Genomic DNA, 24,232 nt, shown 5'->3' on the forward strand with positions numbered 1-24,232 from the left:
TACGTGGCAACCCTGTATGATAAGGAGTGGGTATTATCCGTAGGGTGAATGCTACCTTTTTGTGGAGGGCCACAGGAGAGAAGACTCCCTGCTCAAGTGTCACTCATACTTCCCATCCTTCGTAAGGGCGCTGCGGAGGGTGACACTCGGAGGTACCCACTCCATACTTAGTTGCTATCAAATCGATTATCAGTGGCCTCCCAGTCTATACCCTATAACCCCTGAAGGTTCACAAGATGGGCGAAGAACAGGAAAAGGAAGTAAATGCAGTCCGGGGGATCCCTAAAGAAACAAAAAAAAAGAAAGTAAAGAAAATAAAAAAAAATGAGAAATCTGCGAAAAAGCCAAGTGACATTGTGAGTTGCATAGCTTTTTTGTCCAGGGATAAGAAAAAATCTGCTGGGCGCAAATTTGAGCAACTGAGGTAGGACACGACACATCACAGCTATGATGGCTAACAGTATACATGCATGTGTGTGTAGGGGAGTGAGCTACTTTCTATTCATGCGCAATTGGCATTCCATCCATGTGCATTTATATAACCCCAATAAATGTCGTTTTGCAATTCTTAACATTCCCACTTTCTCTCAACCCCTGCAGCGAAGAGGACCCATCTAGCGAAAGCGATGTGTGCGAAAAACGCAAGCGAAAGAAACAGAAAGATAAATCACACTCTTACAATGCACTCCAAAATGTTTTTAACGACGAAAAGGAAAACGAAAAAATAATAAAGGAAGACAACATTATAGAGGAGAACAAAAAATACATTTTCGAAGATGAGCTAAGTATAGAAGAAGCTGATGCATTAACCCTGAATGGAAAAATATATAGCGACATTGGTACCTTGGAAGTTCACATTGTTAATTACGATGAAGATATTTTCAACATATACGATGATGTTATTATTGATGACTACCCCTTATGTATGGAGACCATAGCAGAATCTTACTACCGAGGTAAGAATATCGTAGCCATTGGAACCATGAAGAAGGAAATTGGTTTATGGGACATTAACAGCATAGATACGCTCGAGGCACTTAGTTATTTGGGTGGCACGATTGAGGAAAGACGCAAAAAGAGGCGCAAAGGGAAGGTACTAGCAGGAAAAGGAGAAGATTCAAAGGCGGATACACCTATCGCGGAAATACCCCTTGTGGAGGATGCCTCTCAGAAAGCATGCGAAAACGCTGTTGTAGGTAAAAAAAGGAAACAGAGCAAGAACAACCTACAGGGCCATACTGAATGTGTCACCTGTCTGAACTCGTCGAAGATAATTCCGAATATGTTGTGTAGCGGGTCGAAGGATTGTTCCATTAAATTGTGGGATCTGTCCAACCTTACTTACCTACATAGCTTTAACTTCCACAAAAAAAAAGTTAATAATGTTTTCTTCCATGGGAATGAAAGCAGCATTCTCCTCTCCAGCTCATCAGACAAAACGCTAAAAATATATGACATTAGAAAAAACACAGTTGGCTTAAACATACATTTGGAGAGTACCCCTGAATCTACTACTTGGAACAAATTCAATGACAAGGAAATTTTTTTATCAGATGTCGATGGTTATGTGAATAAGATAGATATACGCTACGTTACGGATCCATCTTCCAGTTTTTCGCACAACAACACAGTTAGATTTAAGGCCTTTTCAAATTCATGCATTTCTCTCGTCAGCACGCATTACCCAAATTTGATCCTAGCAGGATCTGAAGATGGCCTCGTGAAGGCCTACGACTTTGGCACCTTCGGAGAGCAGGGGCCTATGTGTGTGTACACGAAGAACCTTAAAAGGGTGAGACTATCGAGCGGAGGGAAAACTCGCACACATTTCCATTTAAAATGCAAGATAAGCTTCTCGTTTACAATAGGCTATGCGATACCTCAATTCATTTGCATCCACCGTCACATCCCTCTTTCACATTTTTTCCTCCCCGTAGAACCTTTACTGCATGAAGGAAAACGAAGATTGGCCCAATGTGATATTTTTCGGGTGTGACAAGCTATACGACTGGGACATGAAGTCGTGCAAGGAATTACGTGAATATTTCAAGCTGTGAGAGGGCCAACTCCCCGGGATGTAAGAAGTGGTTTCATCTGGATTTTACCTCGTGTCTATTTTTTGTTTGTTGCCCCTATTTTGTCAATTGTCCCGTATGAACACAACGTGAGGGACACCGCATTTATAAAAAAAAAAAAAAAAAAAAAAAAAAAAAAAGTTTTCCATTTGTGCATTCTTACAAATATAGCTTTTCTGCTCGCTATACCTTTTGAAAAATTGCAAGTGTTTGATTTTTTCTTTTTTGCGCTATTTAATTTGTTCAATAAAATGTCATGTTACTCAATTTACAAAAAGATATTTTCATCTAAATCATGTAAAAAAGTGCGGGGCGCTACATCACGTAAGATTTTATTCCCGTAGCGCTTGCACAAAAGCAACAGGCAGATTTTGCCGAAAATTTTTCTTTTTTCTCACTTGTAGGGCGAATTGCCGCTCATTTGGTAACTACTCTGTTTTGCTTAAATTGTTTTGGAAATGAAAAAATGAAAAAATGAAAAAAGTATAAATGTAGAAAAAATACAAAATTACCGGAAGAAGAAAAATTTAAATAAATCTTAAAGAAAATGCCAAGGGTGTGATATTGCGTCGCGTAGCTCTTCAGCGAAACCGCAAAAAAATGAAAATTCCCCTGAGGCTTCCTTTTTGCAGACAAAAAGAAAAAAAGGTACCATTATAATAATCCTTTAAAAAAAAATAAGACAACCACTTTTATGTACATATAGGTGCATATACGCAACCGCAGATGCCATTTGGTACGTTACTCTGGTAATTGAAATTTATTTTTTCGACACACTAAAGCATATATATATATTTTTTTTTTTTTTTTTTTTTTTGCAATTTTGCACTTTTTCTGATTTCGCCACACTTTTACTAGAGGTACCATATTTGGAGGAGACTTCGCTCGTTGGGTCATCCGAGTGTAGCCGTGTCAGTGGCTCGTTCTGTTATCTCCTCCATAGTTTGTCTAACAATAAGTGTAGCCATCTTTGAGTCAATTTTTAAAGCGGCTAAAGGGGGCACATAAGAGATGGATATTTGCTGATAAAGGTGAAATATTTCACATGCAGTTTTTTACCATGTCAGAATAAACTGATTTAAATCTTTTGCGAAATCCTTGAGCGTGTCTAGGACTGCAGTGTCCCCGTCAAGTGTGTTCATTATATTTTTTGTTATTTGATCTACTTTTTTTTTTAAGTCCACAAGATCCTTACTTGTGTCAGTGAGGAGCGCTTGGGCTTTGCTATCACTTAATGGTTTGACAACCTGCTCTGGGGATTGCACATTTGTATTCTGTGATTCCGACGTAGTATTACTAGGGGAAGGGTGCTCTCCATTTTCTTCTCCTTCTTTTGCTTCTTCTTGCTCTCCATCGTGCGTCTCTGTAGGATTTGCTACTTCTTTCTCTTTTACCTCCTCTTCCTCCTCAACAGCTTCTTCTTCATCATCCTCCTCCTCTTCTTCCTCTTCTTCTTCTTCCTCTAATTCTTTATCTTCCATATCACCTGCTTCTGCCTCTTCTTCATCATCAACTTCTTTTTCTTCTTCAGGATCGTCTTCTTTACTTTCCGTATCTTCGACTTCATCTTCCACCTCTTCATTCTTATCTATTAAGTTATGCATTTCCTCTGTAGGTATCTCCAAAGGTTCTAATACGTCTTGATTCATCAGTTTTAGGTATTCGAATTCAATTTTCTGTAGAGATATTTTTGCTCCATTTTGTGCTTTTTCAGAAGCATCTATTGCTTTTATTGCTTCTGCCTTCGCTTCCTCCAACGTAGTGGCTTTTTTTGCCTTATCTGCTGCAGTATTTGCTTTTTCTGCTTCGACTTTTACTTTCTCCACTTCACCTTCTGCTACTTTTCCAGCTCCTTCAGCTGCTTTTTTCTCTAATTCTGATACATGGGATTTCTCTTCCTTTACAGCTAATTGTTTCATTTTTTGTTCCTCTTTTTTTACATCTTCTAATGCTTCATATGCTTGAGCTTTTGCTGCTTCTGCTTTTGCTACCTCTGCTGCTTTCTGTGCCTTCTTAGAAGCGTCTATTGCTTTCTGCGTTAATTTAAATGTTTCCTGTGCCTTATGGTTTGCTTGTTCCAACGCTTGTAATGCTTTTTTCTGTGCATTTTCCAATGTAGTCTTTATATCTTCTCCTTCTGCTGCTTTGGCTTCATTGGCTGCTTCCGTTACCATTAATAATGGATATTGCAATGTGTATTCTTCCTGTGCAGCATCGATTGATTCCATTTCAGCTTGTTCTTCTTCCTTTTTCGCATTTTCTGCTTCTTCTTTTGCTGATTTTACAGCCTCCGTTACTTCAGGTACATTTTTTAATTTTTCAGATACTTTTTCTGCTTCCTTTTTTGCATTTTCAGCCGCTTCTGCTGCCTCTTTTGCTTTGTTTTTCTCTTCATCAGCTACCTCTGCTAACCTCGTTGCTTCCTGTTTCGCAACATGTACCCGTGCAACTGATACGGCTATTTCTGCTTCTACTTTTGCTTTTTCCACTACGTTTTTTGCTTCGGTTGCTTTCTGCACTTTTTCCTTAGCTTCATTCACTTTTTCTAATCTTTTTTCTTCTGATTCGATTTTTTTTATTTCTTCTAATAAAGCTTCTATTTCTTGTGCCTTTTTATTTGCTTGTGTTGCCTTTTCTGTTGCTTCTTCCTTAGGTACGTTGGCTGATGTTGCCATTCTTGCTAATTCATCTGCCAGATTTTTTGCTAATGCAGCTTCCTTTGCTGCTATTTTTGCTTCTTCCAATGCCACTATAATTTTTGCTATTCCTGCTTGTATTTCTGCTTCTCCTTTTGCTTTGGTGGCTTCTTTCGCTGCTTCTACTGCTTTTTTAGAGTCTTCTGCTATACTACTTACTTTTGTTGCGTCTATTGCTGCATTCTGTTCATTGTTTCCAGCTTCAGTCGTAGCTTCGGTTACAGCCTTTATTGTATCATCGGTTACACCTTCCGTTACAGCTTTAATTGCAGCTTCAGTTACAGTTTTAGTTGCTTCAGTTGCTTTAGTTTTATTTTCTTCTGCATTTTTCAGTTCTTCCTCTATCTTTTGTAATGCTTGTTCTACATTCTTCTTCGCTGTTTCCAACCTTTTCGTTTCTTCTTCTGTTTCTTTCTTTTTAGATTCTTCCATTAATTTTGTTGCCGCATTTTTTGCGATATCTGCTTCTTTCTTAGCCTTTTGTATTTCTTGGACAGCGTTTTCTGCTTCTTCTTTTGCTTTTTCTGCCTCCTTCTTCGCTTCATATGCATTTGCAACATGCTGCGCTATTTCGGATACCTTCTTAACCTTATCGGCTTCTTTCATTGCCTCAACTTTTGCGTTGTCAGCATTATCTGCGTAGAAACTAGCCATAGCAGGTGTACCTGCATCTGTTGCTTTTTTTGCTTCTTCTTGTACCTTCTTTGTCTTATCTGTTGCTTTTCCCTTCGCATCTTCTGCTACTTTTTTTAATTTTTCCACGGCCTCTTTAATTTTTTCTTCTGATCCTACTTTTTCTGCTACATCTACTATTTTTTTAAATTCATCTTCTGCTTCCTTCTGTGCTGCTTCAGCTGCTTGTTTTGCATCCTCAGCTCTCTTAGCTTGCTTATTTTTCTTTGTTACATGTGTTTCATTTATTCGTGCAGTTGGCTGTTCTTGCTTTGGGTTTTCTTCGTTTTCTTCACCCTGAAGGATGATATTTTTATCTGTCCATCCGTTCCTCAAGTTGGGATTTTTAAAATTAACAATTTCGTTGCTCACAACATTATTCTGGTGAATGTATAAATTCACGAAGAATACAAAAAGGGTAGTGCCGAAAAATTTTCTCATTTTTGACATGTAAAGTTGACAAGTTAAGAAACTTTCAAATATTTTCAAAAAGTAAAAAAAAAAAAAAAAGTTGAAAATAAATTAACAATAGTACACTGTATAATTGGGAAATGTTTGCACACTGAAAAAAAAATACCTCAAAAAGGGATTAATATTTTTGCCTTTGCAAATTATGTAAAATTTATAGTTGTTAAAATGTCATTTGAAAAAAATGTAAAAAAATAAAATTATCATCAAGCATATGCAAAGGTGCGATTATTTTCACCCAAACGGGGGAAACGTTTATAAGGGAACACAGAAAAAGTCTAACAAAAAAAAAAAGAAAAAAAAAAAAAAAAAGTCCCAAAGGAAAAACACACACACAAGTTATATACAAAATGATACGTTCGTAGCGCACCAGAAAGTCTGGTACATTATTGAGCATGTTAATTTGATTAAATTATTTTTTTCCTTTAAAAGTGCTCACTTTTAATATTCGATAAAATGTGCAAAAAGCTATTCGGAAAATATCACACTTGGATATTCATAAATGTGAAAATTACGTTTGTAACAAAAAAAATAAATAAATAAAATGAATAAATAAAATGAATAAATAAATGCTTCATAAAAACGAAAAAAGTTGTAATGATGATCTTTCTCTCTCGTTCAATCAATTATGCGAAATATATCAATCCATTGAATACACATCAAAATATCATTTAGGGGTGGAGAGAAAACTAAAAAAAATTCGAAACATGACAAAATGTGCATATAGCTCAAAATGTGTGTAATTATTTCGGGTTTACTCTAAATTGCTTCGTCCATTTGTTGATGAAAAAAAAATAAACACTCATCCATCAACTGAGGTGTGTAGTTTATCATATTTAGCAAGGTGGCAATGAAAATATTTTAAAACGAAAAAAATAATAATGCCACTACAGCTCGACAAAGCGATACAATATATATATATATAAGAAAAAAGAGGAGGCTATCCATATGGTTACTCAAACGTTCTGAGATTACACACACTCTTCCCTTCTCTTTTCAATTCACCTATGCACACCAATGCGTGAAGTTTGGCAGGGAGAGTTCTCCCCCATCGTAGGATGGGACGGCACTGCGCGGAAATATGCATTCCACGCATTCGCTCCAAGGAGAAAACATTCTCATTGTGGCTGATAGATTTACTTATGAAAGAGGCATTCCTCCTCCCCTGTTTTGTCCTTTCCCCCCCTTTCCATGACGCTGTCAAGGTTACGCGACTCTATCCAACACGGTAAGTTTAGCCCCTGCCAAGAGGTCCATCCTTGGTTCTTATTCGCACAATGAACATTCGATTTGATCATCGCTCGTCTTACGCGTGTGCTTCCCTAAGGTGATTTCCACATTTGTCTGCACAGCGTAATGCGTGAGTGTGCCGTTTGGGATGACACATTAGGATGATGCGCGAAAAAATCAGATCATTCCCGTAAGTTCATTCCTTGCATTTCCACCCATTCGGTGATCCTCCCCAGTATGTTGCACTTTCCCTGTAAGATATTTCACCAGCAAGCCATTTTGTCAAATAGGAAAAAAAAAAAAAAAAAAAAGTGACCTGTTCAGACGATTTTCAACCGCACAGCTAACTTATTCACATAGTTCATATTTTTCAAAAAAAAAAAACACCGTTGTGCATAATTTTTGCCTAAAGAAAAAAAAAAAAAAAAATGACCTGTTCAGGCGATTTTCAACGGCGCGCCTTCACCCGTTCACGTTGTTCAAACTGTTCATATTATTTTGGCTAAAAGGTATCTTGTGCGCAATTTTCGAGAAAAAAAAGAAAAAAAGAAAAAAAAAAACTTTAATCTTGAACAGAGAAAAATAACTGAAAACAAAATAAGCGCTGAACCTTCGGAGGATGGGACAACCTTGAAGGGATTGGTACATACCGGGTGAGGCTGCGCACTTGTACGCGTTCCGCTAACATATAGTGGGCTATCCTCATCTATTGTTCCTTAAAATTAAAGTGATTCTCTTTTGGCAGTAAATTTTTTTCTTCTTTTGCACCCTCGCAGGTGGCATTAAAAAAAATATTCCTAGATTGCTGCAATGAAAGCGCCTTTTTGAGAGTTTTTTTTTGGGGGGAGTTTTTTTTCAGAAGTTTTGAATTTTTTTTTTTTTTTTTTTTTATTCATGTCACTCCATACGCCTGTTAGCCACTCGAAGTAACGCCAATCATACTTTCTTTTTTTCTTTTCTTTTCTTTTTTTTTTTTTTTTTTTGCCAATTTTGAAGACCATTTTCCTCGAATTGGAAGCGCTTTTTTCTTTTTTTTTACTGAATCAAATTAGCAGTTAAGCTACCCTCTATTAAGGCGATTAACTTGTGACAAGATTGTGAAGAGCCCCCCGCGACAGGCCACGAAATTGCGACTAAGCGGTAAAGGATCCCCGAACTGCTACAAACCGACACTAACCGTCGTTACCCACCACCAACCGCCTAAACGTTACATCCAGAAAGAAGTACAAAATGGGAGCCGTTGTGAGCCACCTCCGATGCGTAACAAGCATAGCAGGTTAGAAAGTTTGAACAACAAATAGGCTTCCTCCGAATGGATAGCAAAAATGAGAAAGAAAGGGAAACTGTATCGCGTACCTTTCAAGACCGCACCATTGAGTGGTGGTATACTTCTCCACCCACCCCCCTATTGTCAGCGCATTTGTATTAGGAACCCAGCGGGTACCTTTAACTAATGCGAGAAAACCGTTGGGCCATCTCTGTGAGGTGACAACCTTTGGAAGGAAGTTTGGCAAAAGGGGGAGTATGGAAGAGATGGTACATATACATCCAGTCCATCTTACTCGTGATGGAGAAAAAGAAAAAGAAAAAGTTGAGGCGAGGCTGACGTACACACTATGTGGTCTTCATTTGTTGATACAAAATGAGGAACTGTTCATTCACATACTTACATTGCGAAGAGGTCTAAGAGAACTTCCCGATTTAGAGACCATTTTAATAGGCCCATACCAGTGAAGTGTTTTTACGTATCCATGAAATTCTCCTGCAGCGCTGTTGCTTGGAATACCCCACCGTTCCTTCACTCATTATTTTATATTTTTCTTTGCTCCCGTTCCCCACAGGCCTCTCGAGCCTTGCCCTTTCGGTTTTTCCCAATCTGATCTTTAAGAACCCGCAAATCCTGAGACCGTTGCTAAACGTAAGTTGGGGTTACCTCTTCGGGTCGACATTCTGGTTTACCTTCTTCTCCGAAATTGGTTTGTTTAGGAGCCTGAAGAACATCAAGCGAATGCCCGTCCCCGAAAATGCAGAAGAGGCAAAAAAACAGTTAGAACAAATGAAAAATACGGAAGGAGATTTTACTAGAAGAAGAGAAGACTTCCAATATTTTTTTGGTTTCTCTACTCTCTTTTCTGGCATACTCCTATTGTCCACGGTTAAATTGGCAAACCACAACATGCAATTGAGGATCAGCTCCACCGTTGTTGCCTTGTCCTGCTTGTTAAATAATTTGTACCTTCAGAATAAGGTTCATAGTTTGAAAACACAAAAGGAGAGTTTATATCATGAGTTTATTAAGAACCCCAAGAACGGATCTATCCTTGCTGAGATTAGGAAGAACAAGAAAGACTTCCACATATACCATGGGCTGTCTCTTCTTTCCTTGTATATTTCCTTCATCGGTCTGACTCCATACATTTTTACGTAATGCATCCCCGCTTTGGCTATACAGGGGTGTGAATTTTCACGACGGTTTATATGCGTATGCATATGCATATTCGTCTACGCGTCTTCCCACCTTTCCGTGTGGAAACCTGGAATCTGCGTTGACAGCAGCGATGAAAGATGGGGCAGGTGGGTGCGGAGCGTTTGTGAATGCGGAACAGTGTGACGCCAACGAACAGTTTGCATTTTAGCAGGGCATTCACGCGTGCTCCTACGTTTAGCATTCACGTAAATTCGCCTTTTATTCACATCATCACTTAGTCGCTTTTTCATCTATGCACGTATTCACATATTTATACTTCGTCGTTTCCTTGCATGTGGTACGGAAGCACGCATCCTCCATTTCATGCTCGTTACAACACACATGGAGAGAAGGCTCACCCGATGGACCCAGAACAAAACTTTTTCAACGAATTGAAACTTTCTCATTTAGCCTACAATTGTATTATATATGTTATCGACTTTTCTTAAAAAAAGGGGGTAAATATAGGCCATGTCACTGCACTATTTTGATGGGTCGAGAAAGGTGTATCCCCCTTTTTTTGTTACATCCAGGAGAATTTTTCTCCAAAAAAAAAAAAAAAAAATATATACATACATTTTCCAATAAAATTATCTCAACCTTTGTAGCACGCGGAGGTGCCATTTTTCTCCTTAGGAAACATCCAAATTGATATATTTAGAGGGGTGTTTTATTTTCATTCTTTTTTCTCTCTTTTGTACGTAGTCAAAATGGCCAATGGGGTGGCAATCCTTCAAAACTGCTTCCTTCCCGTAGCGTGTGCGAGCTGCCGATATAACAACATATAACATACAATTCGGTTAATTCAATTAGAGGCCGCTTTTTTGAAGTTAAAATAAAATCGTCTAAAGGGGGGGAGCATATCCTACGCGCAATAAGCCTATACCATGGGGAAAAAAGAGCAATTCCCCCCAAAAAAAAGAACAAAATAAAACGGTAGGTGTGAACCATATTGAAAGCAGAAAAAATTGTCCTACATAACACCTTCGGGGGTTCCCTTTGATAAGCAGCGCTCTCCGTTTAGGCACTTCACGCATGGCTAGCTTAAATTGTTGTAAAAAAATATGACCCGTTCAGAAAAAAAAAAAAAAAAAAAAAAAAAAAAAAAAAAAATTATTTCGTACTGCGAAGTCCCAATTATTCCACTGTTTAGTGAGAATATAAGCATTTTTATTCTCTAACGTTTGCCCTCTACACAGGTTGCGAAACCCATTTGAAGTTTCCCTTTTTTTTTTTTTTTTTTTTTTTTTTTCTGGCCCAATTGCTCCCATTTTGTGGCTTCCACTTTACCGATCCCGTTTTGGCTTTTTTTATCCGCACGAGTGAGATTACATCTCGCGGGCAAAAGCGAAGAACTGAGCCCGCGTGGAGTCACAATAGAGGGGTTGCCAAACTTCACTTAGGGGTGAAGACACTATTTAGGGCTTTTCCCTCCCCCTTCTGTTTCTCATTAAAAACGTCCAAATTAAGTGCATCGGCAGGGGAGTATATATAGCCTCTCACTCAGTTGCATACGTAGTTGTTATCTCTGCTAAGCAACCACACCTTGGAGAGGAAAAATGATTGAAATAATATTGAACGACCGTCTGGGAAAGAAAATACGCGTGAAGTGCAACCCGGATGACACCATTGGGGATTTGAAGAAACTCGTGGCGGCACAGACAGGTATAATATATATTCTTTGTTATCGTGCAGTGAATAGCGTTTGCATGGAACGCCTCACCTGCGCGTAACATTTGTGTGACAGATGCTCCCGACAACTTAATTATGGCTTATCCCTTCCATCACCCGTGCAGGAACCAGAGCTGACAAAATACGAATACAAAAATGGTATACCATTTACAAGGACCACATCACATTGCAGGACTACGAAATTAAAGATGGCATGAGTCTCGAGCTATATTATAACTGACCCACTTGAGGTGATCCCACTCTGAAGGGGGAAGGGACACAAGCACACATATACTACGCGGAAGAAACTAGGAAGGAGCAGTGTGAAAATGCATAGGCATGTCCACTACATTTGTTCCATCTCCTTCTCTACAATTGAGGTACTATGAAAAATGATGGAAGTTTTTTCCCTCCTTAAGTAACCAAAAGGGAAGATATAACTTGGCACCTTGACACAGCGGCGTTTCAAAAAAAAAAGGCGTTTTAGGAAAGTGCAGTAATTTCCTCCCACACATATAAAAAATTTCATCCGTGTGATGAGAACACTCCTGCCTGACAGAGCTACATCCGGAAAAAAAATCTATGCGGAAAATGGGATAATCAGTTGCAATAAATTTGCACATGGAACTACCTCTTAGCACCCGTCCTTTTTTTTTTTTTTATTTTTTTATTTTTTTGTTCTTATTCCCTACCCACATCCTATGATCTAACACTGTTGTGTATGTCAACAGAAAAAACGGGATACCCTTGGAGTAGACTTTTTTCTTAAAGAAGATATTCCACCACTTCATTTTGATGATCCCTTTGGAGGGTATTCTCAGCAAATTCTTATTCCTATATACATATATAAAAGCCGACTTTTTGGTAAAAGCAAAAAGTGGAAAAATTATGGGACTACCTCCCCTTTGACCTATGCAACTCGTGTGAGTACACTAATTTTTCCGCACAATTTTTTTTTTTTTTTTTTTTTTTTTTTTTTCCTTATTAACAACGGCGGGAGGGGAAATTAAGGTTTGTTTGATCACCCTCGTGAAGGAAAGGAGTGTATTCCGATTCTGGGCAATTCGACAGATGTATGGCTACCTGCACAGTATGTCATTTTGCCTAGCTTTTCCTATATACCTCTTTGCAAAAGTAAATTTGCTAGGCGCACAGAGAAAAAGCGGTCGCCCTTTTGTTCACCCATACACGTAACCCTTACCTGCACGTTCTTCGGATCACCTTTTCTAAGTTTTGGTTTTATAGCCCTTTAATTGCTCGTGCGCCGAGTCAATTCACCATTCGTACGCTACGTGTATCCGTGCCTGAACTGATTTATGTATGCACAATGTTCTCGAAAAATTGTAGTTATAGTATTTTCCCGTGCCTGTTGGAACGTGAGAAAAAGTCGTCCCCCCCCAAATCCATATGGGAGGGGAGGCGTGTACATACAGGAGGTATGGCACCCACGGTATGTACAGAATACATACAGCACCTGCGGCACATACGGAAAGTATATCGTGTACAAATAGGTGGCGTTATTGCATCTACTCATAAGATAAAAAAATTAAAAAAGGAAATATACAAAAAGGTATGAACAGTTGGGTACATAATAACTGGATATATATATATATATATATATGTTTTTTTTTTTTTTTTTTTTTTTTTTTTTTTTTTTTTTTTTTTGCATTCTCTTTCTGTGCATAACTGTGCCATCCCAAGTTTGTACTTACGTGCAGGAGCCTTCTCAGGGGCATGACAGAGTTAGTTTCATCCTTTTCGCTTTCCCAAGGAGGGAAACGCGCACCTGCGAAGAAGCGCGTGGTACACGGGGGTGTTTCCTTCGCTTGTAAAAACGGGGGCTAAACCTGGTACATCTTACCATCCAAGGAGAATACTCTACGCGGAGCATTTTGAAGGGAATAACCGCCTTCCGCTGGCGTTGCGCATAATAATGCGAGACTTTTTCTCCTTCCACCCCCTTTGCGGGAAAGCGAACATACCATTCTCCTTGGTATAGGCCTCTATAAAATTACGCGTTAAAAATACTAATGGGCATTTTCAGCGCAAGCAGTGAAATTATTTTAAGGGGAGCTCCTTTAATACGAGTTCATGCGGAAGGTATATGCATGTTCGGTTACGCATTCAGTGTGCTTAACAGGTTGTGCCTTTGCTCGGTGAAAGCAACCTCGGCCTCATAGTGTATGTCACGGAGTAATAACAAACATTTGGACACAGCATTGTGGTTCTTCCACCGTGGGAGGTACATTCGCGAAGGTGCACACGGTAGATAGGGTATATACAGCCACTTGCCAGATTAGTGTCGACGAGTTAATCAAGAAAAACGCTGCGAAACCGGTGTGCCAAGGAAGACATAAAAACGTTGCAGTACAAGACACCTGTGCGTTTCTTCAAAATGGGTAAAGGACTGACAAAGCTAGCCGAAATCAGCCTCTTCATCGGGGGGTTCCTCGTCTTATGGTACGTAACGGGGGAAACGATATTCAGGAGGAAAAAAAAAATTGTAAAAGAAAACATTTTACTTATTCTAAGACATCTTTGTTTAGAAATTTATAAAGTTCTGAATGAAACTTCCAAGACGACGAAAAGTGTGTATGACATGATAAAAAATGAGCCGAACACAAGTATAGAATTGAACAAGTTGGAAGAAGTGCTACTGAATAATGGATACAAGCAGAGGATAGAAGATGTGGAGAAAGAAGTGTTAAAGAAATTTGATGTAACCGTGGACGATTTCTATCAAGAGTTGAAAAACTACGAAAAAGATGAAGACGTACAGAAGGTTCTAAACTCCATAAAAAAAATGTACCATGAATCGCTTCTAGGAATACAGCCAAAGTTACCTTCCATAGATGAAAACATATCTCAGGATGTCATATTAAATCTAACTAGCTTAATTTATAAAAAAAAGAGAAAAATTTATAAAGAAAAAATTGACTCTATGATTAAAAAAAATGAAGACTTTAACTTAAACACGACTTTTTCAAATTCCGAATTTTTCAACAAACTTCAAAAATCAACAGAACATGTAGAAGAACAAGTTATTAAGGAAAATCAAGACTTAGTCCCCAATTTATTTACCTTTAAATATCTCGTGAATTATTATTCCAATGATATAAATTTTATGCAAAGAAAAAAATATCTTGAATCAAAACATGGAGAAAAGATGATCAAAATTTTGAAAGTGAAAAAAATTAAAAAGAAAAAAAAAATTACGAAAGATAATTTAAGTAACAATAGCGTTAAGAGTTTAGCTAGTCAGAACTCATTCACCGATCATACTAGCTCCGAAAAAAACTTTTTCGTCTCCCCACTTGATAAGCAGGAGGATGTGGTGTACCGCGCGGGTAGCGATATCAGTGCTGGAAATAATGAGGACGCCACTCCACCATATGTAGAGATGATTCCATCTTACCACCATGTGGAGGAACTGAACATGGAACAGGATCAGGAACAGGACAAATTCGAACCTACTGCTCCGTTAGAAGAACACATGATCGATTTTGTTCAAAGTGCACAGAACATTGAGGAGGTGCACGAGGATAAGGTAGGAGCAGTTGACGAAGAGGAGAAGGAGGTGAAGGCCGCTCTACTAGGAGTAGTAGACCCCTCGGATGGTGAAATGAGTCCGGGAGATTCTCCACTTTCGGCCCAAACGGATGGCGGCCATGCAAATGAGGGAGATGGTTGGATTCACGGAGAAAATTATCACGATGAAGGAGAAAATCTCCACGTGTATCAAACAAAAATTGAAGACAACGCGGAAGATGCTAATGTAGGAATGGACAACGAGGAAAATGCTAATGTAGGAATGGACAACGAGGAAAATGCTAATATAGAAAAGGAAAACGAGGAAAATGTTAATGTAGGAATGGACAACGAGGAAAATGCTAATGTAGGAATGGACAACGAGGAAAATGCTAATGTAGGAATAGACAACGAGGAAAATGCTAATATAGAAAAGGAAAACGAGGAAAATGCTAATGTAGGAATGGACAACGAGGAAAATGCTAATGTAGGAATGGACAACGAGGAAAATGCTAATGTAGGAATAGACAACGAGGAAAATGCTAATATAGAAAAGGAAAACGAGGAAAATGCTAATGTAGGAATGGACAACGAGGAAAATGCTAATGTAGGAATAGACAACGAGGAAAATGCTAATGTAGGAATAGACAACGAGGAAGATGGAATGGGTTACCCAGATGACAGAGACCAAACGGAGGAACCATCGCAAACTAATCATATTGATCAGGATGTAACCACGTTTTTGAATGTCCAGGCGGAGGGGGAGGACGAGTGGGCTTCGGCCATGAGCCAGGGGGTAGATCCCTCTGTGCAGTTGGAGGAAAAGGAAGAAAGTCACATGGAAAAAACGGAGCAGGATAATCTGGCGCTACAGGAGAGTGCAAATGAAGAGGGAGGCGCCATCAACGATGAACTTCCGCAGGAGGAGAATGAGCCGATGAATGGAGAGGCGGATGGAGGAAAAGCAGAAGACGAACCTCTTCCACAGCAGGAGGACGAGGGTGTCGCAATCGAAATGGTAGAACCTGCAAAGGAAGATATACCAACGGAGGAACCCATAAAAGAGGAACTACCAATTGATGAACCTGCAAAGGAAGATATACCAACGGAGGAACCCATAAAAGAGGAGCTACCAATTGATGAACCTGCAAAGGAAGATATACCAACGGAGGAACCCACAAAAGAGGAACTACCAATTGATGAACCTGCAAAGGAAGATATACCAACGGAGGAACCCACAAAAGAGGAACTACCAATTGAAGAACCCGCAAAGGAAGATATACCAACGGAGGAACCCACAAAAGAGGAACTACCAATTGATGAACCTGCAAAGGAAGATATACCAACGGAGGAACCCACAAAAGAGGAACTACCAATTGAAGAACCCGCAAAGGAAGATATACCAACGGAGGAACCCATAAAAGAGGAACTACCAATTGAAGTACCCTCACAGGAAGGTGTACCAACGGAGGAACCCATAAAAGAGGAACTACCAATTGAAGTACCCTCACAGGAAGGTGTACCAACGGAGGAACCCACAAAAGAAGAACAAACGGAGAGCAAGAGATTCGGATTAGGAAAACCCTGGAAGAGAAAAAAGAACAAGAACAAGGATTCGAAAGAAAAATGAAAGCTTCCATGTGAGAGGGGTGGGAATGTGGAAAGGGTATATATACTTACCGCTTTCTCTACGTAGTAGGTTTATCTATGTGAATGCCTTCATGTGCTTATGCGTTTGAGGAAGGAAAGGAAGCATCCATTTTCAGGGTGCGGACCAAATCTTACATTTTTTTTTTTTTTTTTTAACACCACATTTTTTGCATGTCCCCACAAATGGTTCATCCAGACATGCCTGTTTTATATGTGCATGTTAAGTAGTGACAAAGCTATTTACATGCCCCCTTGTACGCAACTTTTTTTTTATAAGATACAAAGTTGCTAATAATTAAAACATGCAAACTTGTTCTTTCTCTTTTTGTAACAATTTTATAACCCTCTTTTAATTTTCAACATCCAAATAAAATTATGAAGTTCTCAATTTTATTTACGCGAAAAAAATGCAGTACACATTTTTTTTTGTTATGTTTTTTTTCGCACGGTTAAGGGGATTGGACGCACAAAATTATATCCGCATCTGTCATTTGCCCTTAAAAAAAAAAAGAAAAAAAAATTAAATAAAATAAAATAAAAAATGTTAAGCCCATCATGTGAAACGAATTTCGACCCAAAGGGGGGCGGGCACATCGATCAAGCTGACTGCTTCACATTTTTCTTTCCCTTAAAAATGGACAATTTTTTCGCAAAAAAAAAATAATTGCTTCAAAATTGGGGATTCGAAAAAAAAAGACAAAGGTGAATTAAAAACTGGCAATTCAGATCTCCAAATTGTGCAAATCCTTTTTTTTTTTTTTTATTATTATATACATAAATGTGTTAATTTTTCATACATTTATGTATATATATATATATAAAAAAAAAAAAAAAAAAAAAAAAAGAGCTATTCCTCCTCAGCATTTATTCTTCCATTTAAATATAATTTTTTTTTTTTTTTTTTTTTTTTTTTTTTTTGTAATCACTTGTTTACACAAAAATACAACATACAAGAATTTGTAAAACGCGGCAAGGTTTCCAAAGGAATGCTTACTGATTTTCCTTAGGAGCATAGTTCCATTTGTGCGCACATCACATGTGCAGATGTGCACACAGACAAGCAAACCAATACAAAGCAACACAAATCGAAACACACGGATATACACTTGTACACACATGTACGAATGTGCAATTGGAACGTACTACTCAACAACGAGGGGTACGCACAAATTAAAAGCATTCATAAACGGATATTCACGCAAATTCCTACGTTAAACCAAACACATAGAAGGCGCTTTTCGAGGACGAATTCCCTCCGCCAGGTAGTTCTTCCGCCTGCGTATGTCGTACATGTGCGCATATGCATATGTATACAAACCAAACGTGTGATGCCATTTTTGTTCAAATTCTTCACTCATTTTTTTTCTCCTTTTTTTTTTTTTTAAATTGCAATAGGAAAAACACCAGGGGAAGAAGAAAAGACAAAAGAAAAAATCAACTCTTTTATATACGTTTCAATTTTAAAACAAATTAACACGTTGGAGGTGCTTTTCTTTTTTTTTTTTTTTTTTTTTTTTTCCAATAATGGCGCTCATATTTAAGAACATACCAAACTTTAGCTTGCGGTTTTTATCGATGGTTGCAGGTAAAAGGAGCTTCATCGATTCGTCGTTTAGTCGCGTCTGCCTTTTTCCACTTTCCCCCCCATTTGACAGTTTGCCCCATCCACTGCTCCCCTCTCTGCAGGCTCGCTCATGATTACCGGAGGCATACTGAATGTTTTCAACCTCTTCCAAACTGTCATCAATCTGTACATCATATGCTCAGGCGTTCTCTTAATCCTATGTGATGTGAAGACATTCAATTTTTACCGACACATACAATTCTTATTCACAGTAGTTGGCAGAAGCCTATACATGCTCATAATAGGCTCCATCCTGATCAACAAGGGTTTTTTCAGCTTGCTTATAGGAATTAGTATCATTGTAATTTCCTTTTTGTATGTAACCCTGGGTTATTTTAACGGAATCCCCATACCTCTCTTGGACAAGAATAATCACATCGGAAGTTTTCCCGATCAGAAGAACAACATCCAAAGTACTTGCTCTATGGAGACAAGGGATGGCTTCAATTAACATATGAAGATTATCTACACCAGGAAGGATGGAAAGGAAAAAAAAAGAAATGAGCAGGATATTTATTCGCAATGTTAAGCGAAGGCGTGTGAATGGGGGAGCGTTATAATGTGGCTCATGACGAATGTGATATTATTTTTTTATTTTTTCATTTTATTTTTTTATTTTTTTCTGTCTTTTGTCCCGTCGCTGCGTCAACAAAAAAAAAAATACAAATTCCGTTCCCTCCGTTTGGATGGGACTTACCTTCATGTGTATTGAAAAGAAGGTACTTTAATTTTTTTTTTGTGTCCATGCAATAGTAAATATTCTTTTTCTTTTTATAAAACGCAGCTAGATATCCACCTTGTTCAAAATGTACATTCGTAAAAAGCAGTCTCATTCGTAGCCATTCGGTATGCCCACATGTGTTAATCCCGTTCGCACTTTTCTTCCCAACTGATGTACCACTGGTGCACACACGAACTGACAGATGCCACTCCACATTTGCTTATAAAAAATATATATATATATATATATTCCTTTCACCCAAAGTGGGCGGGATATGTGCATTTTTACTGCATCCCTTTTATCCTACAGAAGGGTTCTACATGCACATCGTTATGCGGAAAAATAGATACATTTTTATTTTCCTACTTATGGTACAGGGTGAGCACATATGATATACATTTTAATTTTTATTTTTGCGTTCGTTCGCTCGTGCATTTTCGCCTACTTTGCGTTAAAAAAATGGGGAGCGAAGGCGGAAATTTGGGCAAACCCGCACGAGCATGGGTGGGTTGAAAAAACGCAAAAGAAGATTTAAAAAAAAAAATAAACAGGAGATAAAAAAAAAAAAAAAAAGTGGACAATGGTTTCCTATCGGTTGTGGTGGGGGGAGATAATTAAAAAGGTAAACGATGTGCAACAACGAGGAAGTTTTCCTACAGTTATTATGCAACTTTAAAAGTTTATGGTTGCTCCTTGAATACGTTTTTTCTCCCTTTCATCCCGGTGCTTCTCCTGACGAGATCAAAAATTAGGGACGGAGAATTCCGACTTTTTCTCGTTGGCCTCGCACCAAGCTTTCGCGATGGTCCTCTTCATGTCACTGTCTCCCTCCTGGTACAGTTGCTTCATCATGTTCATGAGCATAGTGGAAGGTTCGGCCTGCTCGTCCATCTTGGGAGCACGTATTTTAGACATGGGGGATTCCTTGAAGTGTAAATTGCTCCAATATTTCTGGTCCTGTTTTATTAAGTACACATGGAGAGCATCTTTTTTAATTTTAAAGGAGCATTTACCTGGCACGATTTTTTCATGTAATTTTTTTACACAAAAACGATAATTTTTTTTGTTCACTTGGTGCATTTTAATTTCAAAACTTCTTTCGTCAAAGTCTGCACAGATTTTGTCCTTGTCAATATTATGTATATCTTTAACGGTTAAAAAAACCGTAACTTTATTTCCTTCCTGATTCCATGCGAAGGACTGAACAGAACTGTACGAAAGGTTACTATCATTTAGGGGTGTATTGTTTTCCGTTATTTTGTTTGGGGTTTGACTTTCTTCCAACTTCAACTTTGCTATTTCTATTGTTGTGTTTTCTATGCATCGTTTTATTTTTTCCTTCACATTTTCTCTCACTGCTAGGGTTAGCAATTTGTTCAGCTCGGCGATATCTTCGTTCAATACTGCTACTTGTGGACTCTCCATGAGGCTCTTTTCTATAGTACGTAAAACTGGGAAAGGGGGGGCAGTGGTGCTACAGGTGAAGGATGCGGTTAAGTGATGTGGTGACTAGCTCAACCCACATACGAAGGGGCGTATTTTTTTTTTTTTTTTTTTTTTTTTTCGTTGTGTCAGGAGAAGTACGTAACGCCGGCAGGGCGTAGATTTATGCAGTTCGTTCAGATGGAGTAAATTTATGTACGTACACTTGGAAGAATTAAAAATTACGTAGGTAAACTTTTTTTTTCCCTTATATATTTTACAATGCCCAAAATGGTTGCTTCACCATCGAATGACGTATTTTTCCTTTTTCCTTTGTCAGTTGTTTGTTGACACTTGGATTAAAAAAAAGAGTTGGCTTGTATATATTTTGGAGGGACGTAAATTCAGCAAAGGAATAAAGGCAACATGGATTTTTACAAAAGGAGAAAAAAAAAAAAAGAAAAAAAAAATGGAGCGGGGCTTCCAACATAAAAAAGTGCTTGTAAATTATATTTGTGCTTGGGCATATGCGCATAAATATAAATGTTTGCTGAGTGCATGTAGGAATGTGCCCCCGTCGTTCGGCTCCACATTCATTCGTGTTTTTCCTTTCATATTGTTTCTCACTTGCACTGATATGCATTATATATATATATATATATATATATATATATATATATATATATATATATATATATATATATGTGCTACATGTATGTGTTTAACATACGAATATGTGTATGGTTTTATATGATTTCCATTCTTTTATTTATTTATTTATTTATTCATTTTTATTTTATTTTATTTTTTGCCTACCTCCAGAGTAAGCCTAACCCTCAATGCGCCTTTAAAAATATTCGCCGTGAAACATCGCCTACAATGAAAATAAATGCTTCTTTCTTCAGCACACTCCCCCTTGGCGGATTTTCTGCAATGAATATGTTACAGGTGAAAGGATGAAGAGGGCTAGGTGTAAAGAGTAATTTTACTTAAGGGGATAATGAGAGCTACATATTTTCCCCCCTCCTAATTTTATTCTTCATTTTTATCCTATCCCCAATTAAAAATTATTTAACCCCCCCCCCCCCTGCGTGGCGCCATTTTATTTATACGCATGTCCCCGTATATGACACATCTATGAATACGAAGGTGTGTGTACACATAAGGTGAGTTAGCCCTTTTGAATGGGATCAAATAAAAAAGATCGAAAAGGTAGCTTTTGTAACGGTCTACACCATTTTAACATTTTAAATGGAAGTCTTTTCGGTCGGATCACTTTTCTATTTTGCAACGAAGAGGAAAAAACTGCCGAAGAATTTTTCTTTTCCCCTTTTTAAGTACCCACATGGTGGGTACGTGCCTTAGTATATTCCGTCATGTAGATGTACTTATCTCACAGGGGTGACTCGGTGGGAGACCCCTTCTTATTATATATTACCATAATTCACCGTCATACAGAGGGGAACGTAGAAATGTGATTGCATCCCCTTTGTAGAGGGCCCCAACAATTATACTGCACGGAGGGTCATGTTTCCTTTTCTAAAAAAATGGGGCTCACTTTTCCTACATGGTTCATGTTCATGGGGTGTGTGTTCCAAAAGGGGCAAAAAAAAAAAAAAAGAGAAAGAGGGATGCCGCGTATGGAATACTAGGTGATGGCTACGGAAATTATTTACCGACCTACTGGAGGGACAATTCTCCATTTGAAAGAAAAAATTCAAACCATTGGCGGGAAAAATTAATTGAAATTTTTTAGGCCATTGCTTGGTAGGCCTTTCTAATAGGACACTGTTAGGCGACCCCCGAAGCAACTAATGCGCAATGGCAACTGCGAAAAAAAAAAAAAAAAAAAAAAAAAAAAATCTATCATAGAGGAATCACTACGTAATAATATGAACAGACACAAAATGTACGAAAAATTTGCCTATCTAGCAGGTATATAACCCTCTGTATAAAACCAATCAACGATGTACAATCATTAAGGATGCGTGTTCTATATCTGCATGTATGCTCACATCTGGATGGGATAAACTGTGCTAATGCCTCTAACCCGTTGAAATTTATCACTTTTCTGAAGCAGTGCTTTTCCCTTTAACTCTTTTTGTTAAGCTTTTTTTCTTGTCAAGTTGTAGTGATTTCTGTTTAGACAAGGAGGGTAATTTTTTAAACTCGACAGAGGTAGACAATCCCTTGTGGGGGGTTAAAGATTTAGTTTGGACCATCATAGTTGAGGGTTCATTTTTCTTTCTTTCTGTAAAGTTCTTTTCCGTGTTACTTGTGATGGATGTTTTTTTTTTCAAATTATACGATTTTGATAGGGACAATTTTTTAATTAACTTTGGTCCTATGTTTTCGCTGGTAGATGTGGAGGTACTCGTTTGTTTTATTTCCCCTAGTGGTGCATGTTGCATTTTATTTGCTTTCCCGCAAGTGGGTTGTTCTGTCTGTGTGTTGTTGGATTTGGATTCCCTCTTTTTCAGGGAAAACACGTTAATAGTTCTAGATGTAAACGAGTGTTTCTTATGCAGCTTTGGCCCATTTCCAGATTGATCATTCGTCCTACTCATCCTGCTAATAGAATCATTCTCCACAATGGGAAGTAACTCCTTCGCCGCACTGATCTGTGCATGGCTAGAATAGTTTTTTTTTCCAACAAAGACTGAATGATTTGTGCTAATTTTCCTTTTGGGGGTTATGTCAGGAGGTGCATTTTTTGTAGAAATTTCCTTCTTCGTTGTTATGTCCCCTCGGATAAAATCTACCAGATGTTTAAGCTTACCCATTTCGACACTTAAAAAAATGTAAATATTTTTTTTTTTCAAAATTTTGATTAAATGTGGTTTGAATAATGAGTAAACAAATTTTTCTCTCGTGGTGCACCGATCACTATGGCAGAGATAGAAACAAGTATACGTGTCAGATGTTTTGTAAAGGACATAAAGAATATGTAGGTCCTTTGTTAGATGAAGAAATGTTTCGATCGTTTCTATTTTCTCAAAACGGCTAGTCAGTTTGTATTTGTTAACATCTATGGTGAGCAAAACGATACAAGTGTTATTTTCCTTGGCGAGCAAATCGAGATGCTTAGACAGATCATCACCTTCCTCATTTAAGCCTTCACAACATTGCTTCATTTGCTCATTTAGAAAATAGTAATTGTGCAGAAAATTCGTAACACTTAAATGGGGAAATACATTCCCTTTACATATTTGCGTCGTGCTAACTGGGGTTAAACAGTTGTTCAGACTGGCCTTTATGCATTTTTCCAGCTCCTCCAAATTGTGTACTTCCTCCATTGCCACTTCCCTCTCATCCTCCACATAATGAAGGAGGTTATTTTTTAAAGTGCAATAAATTAACCTATTCATCTGTGTCACCTGGCTGTACTTTTTATCGCAGTCAACGTTTTCAGTAGATTCTTTTTGCTTTCTCAATTCGGTTGCTACTGATTTATCGGGGAACCATAGGATAAGGATCCATTTATATTTAGCTGTAAATATTGCAGCGTTGTAGAGTATGAAAACAAGGTCGTCATTTAATAGGCCTTTTATACTTTCCAAATCGTCGGTCGGATTTTCCTTCTGTTCTGTGTACCCTTCCAATGTGAATTGAACTGATGACGGGGGGTGGGGGTGTGGGAGGGAGAGGAAGGAAGTTGACATAACATGATTGTTCGCGTGGAGAGGAGAGCATTTTAAGACGAGCTCATTTGCGAAGAACTGATCAAACACACATGGCCATTGCTAGATGGAGTAGATACCCATTTTGCACCTCCCCATGCCGAGATGGGCTCGTATTATTCTCCCTGACAACTGTTATGCATGTGCAAGAGCAACTGAGATCCTCACTCATTCTCAGCACCACCATTCTGTCATTTCGCTCATAATCTGTTTCATTACATTTTTTGTTTAGCGAAATGAGGATACATCGCTTGTTGCTCTTTTGCTTATTGCATAGGGCTATTTCCTGTCTGAGGGAGGGGCTTAAACTTGCCTTCATTTTTTCTTT

General features: G+C 38.2%; 8 protein-coding genes across 8 annotated transcripts; 5 read left to right on the plus strand and 3 right to left on the minus strand.

Moving 5' to 3' along the window:
- Positions 1 to 236: 236 nt before the first annotated feature.
- PKNH_1457300 (uncharacterized protein) lies at positions 237 to 2,057 on the plus strand (the record flags this gene model as incomplete). The annotated part of the gene is made up of 3 exons (XM_002262426.1): positions 237 to 424; positions 601 to 1,792; positions 1,938 to 2,057. 3 exons carry the CDS (start codon positions 237 to 239, stop codon positions 2,055 to 2,057), a joined length of 1,500 nt encoding a protein of 499 aa, XP_002262462.1.
- Positions 2,058 to 3,130: 1,073 nt separating this feature from the next.
- Positions 3,131 to 5,893, minus strand: PKNH_1457400 (merozoite surface protein 3, putative; the record flags this gene model as incomplete). The annotated part of the gene is made up of 1 exon (XM_002262427.2): positions 3,131 to 5,893. One exon carries the CDS (start codon positions 5,891 to 5,893, stop codon positions 3,131 to 3,133), a length of 2,763 nt encoding a protein of 920 aa, XP_002262463.2.
- A 2,478-nt stretch (positions 5,894 to 8,371) lies between these two features.
- On the plus strand, positions 8,372 to 9,569 carry PKNH_1457500 (uncharacterized protein; the record flags this gene model as incomplete). The annotated part of the gene is made up of 2 exons (XM_002262428.1): positions 8,372 to 8,417; positions 8,983 to 9,569. The coding sequence occupies 2 exons, from the start codon at positions 8,372 to 8,374 to the stop codon at positions 9,567 to 9,569; spliced, it is 633 nt and encodes a 210-aa protein (XP_002262464.1).
- Positions 9,570 to 11,167: 1,598 nt separating this feature from the next.
- On the plus strand, positions 11,168 to 11,520 carry PKNH_1457600 (ubiquitin-like modifier HUB1, putative; the record flags this gene model as incomplete). Its single annotated transcript, XM_002262429.1, has 2 exons — positions 11,168 to 11,273; positions 11,405 to 11,520. 2 exons carry the CDS (start codon positions 11,168 to 11,170, stop codon positions 11,518 to 11,520), a joined length of 222 nt encoding a protein of 73 aa, XP_002262465.1.
- Positions 11,521 to 13,674: 2,154 nt separating this feature from the next.
- PKNH_1457700 (uncharacterized protein) lies at positions 13,675 to 16,437 on the plus strand (the record flags this gene model as incomplete). The annotated part of the gene is made up of 1 exon (XM_002262430.1): positions 13,675 to 16,437. The coding sequence occupies one exon, from the start codon at positions 13,675 to 13,677 to the stop codon at positions 16,435 to 16,437; it is 2,763 nt and encodes a 920-aa protein (XP_002262466.1).
- Positions 16,438 to 17,981: 1,544 nt separating this feature from the next.
- On the plus strand, positions 17,982 to 18,532 carry PKNH_1457800 (COPI associated protein, putative; the record flags this gene model as incomplete). Its single annotated transcript, XM_002262431.1, has 2 exons — positions 17,982 to 18,042; positions 18,144 to 18,532. 2 exons carry the CDS (start codon positions 17,982 to 17,984, stop codon positions 18,530 to 18,532), a joined length of 450 nt encoding a protein of 149 aa, XP_002262467.1.
- A 1,011-nt stretch (positions 18,533 to 19,543) lies between these two features.
- Positions 19,544 to 20,227, minus strand: PKNH_1457900 (calcyclin binding protein, putative; the record flags this gene model as incomplete). Its single annotated transcript, XM_002262432.1, has 1 exon — positions 19,544 to 20,227. One exon carries the CDS (start codon positions 20,225 to 20,227, stop codon positions 19,544 to 19,546), a length of 684 nt encoding a protein of 227 aa, XP_002262468.1.
- A 2,060-nt stretch (positions 20,228 to 22,287) lies between these two features.
- PKNH_1458000 (conserved Plasmodium protein, unknown function) lies at positions 22,288 to 24,223 on the minus strand (the record flags this gene model as incomplete). Its single annotated transcript, XM_002262433.1, has 2 exons — positions 22,288 to 23,837; positions 24,124 to 24,223. 2 exons carry the CDS (start codon positions 24,221 to 24,223, stop codon positions 22,288 to 22,290), a joined length of 1,650 nt encoding a protein of 549 aa, XP_002262469.1.
- Positions 24,224 to 24,232: the final 9 nt, after the last annotated feature.

The sequence above is a fragment of the Plasmodium knowlesi genome (genome assembly GCF_000006355.2).
Source record: "Plasmodium knowlesi strain H genome assembly, chromosome: 14".
Classification (NCBI taxonomy): domain Eukaryota; phylum Apicomplexa; class Aconoidasida; order Haemosporida; family Plasmodiidae; genus Plasmodium; species Plasmodium knowlesi.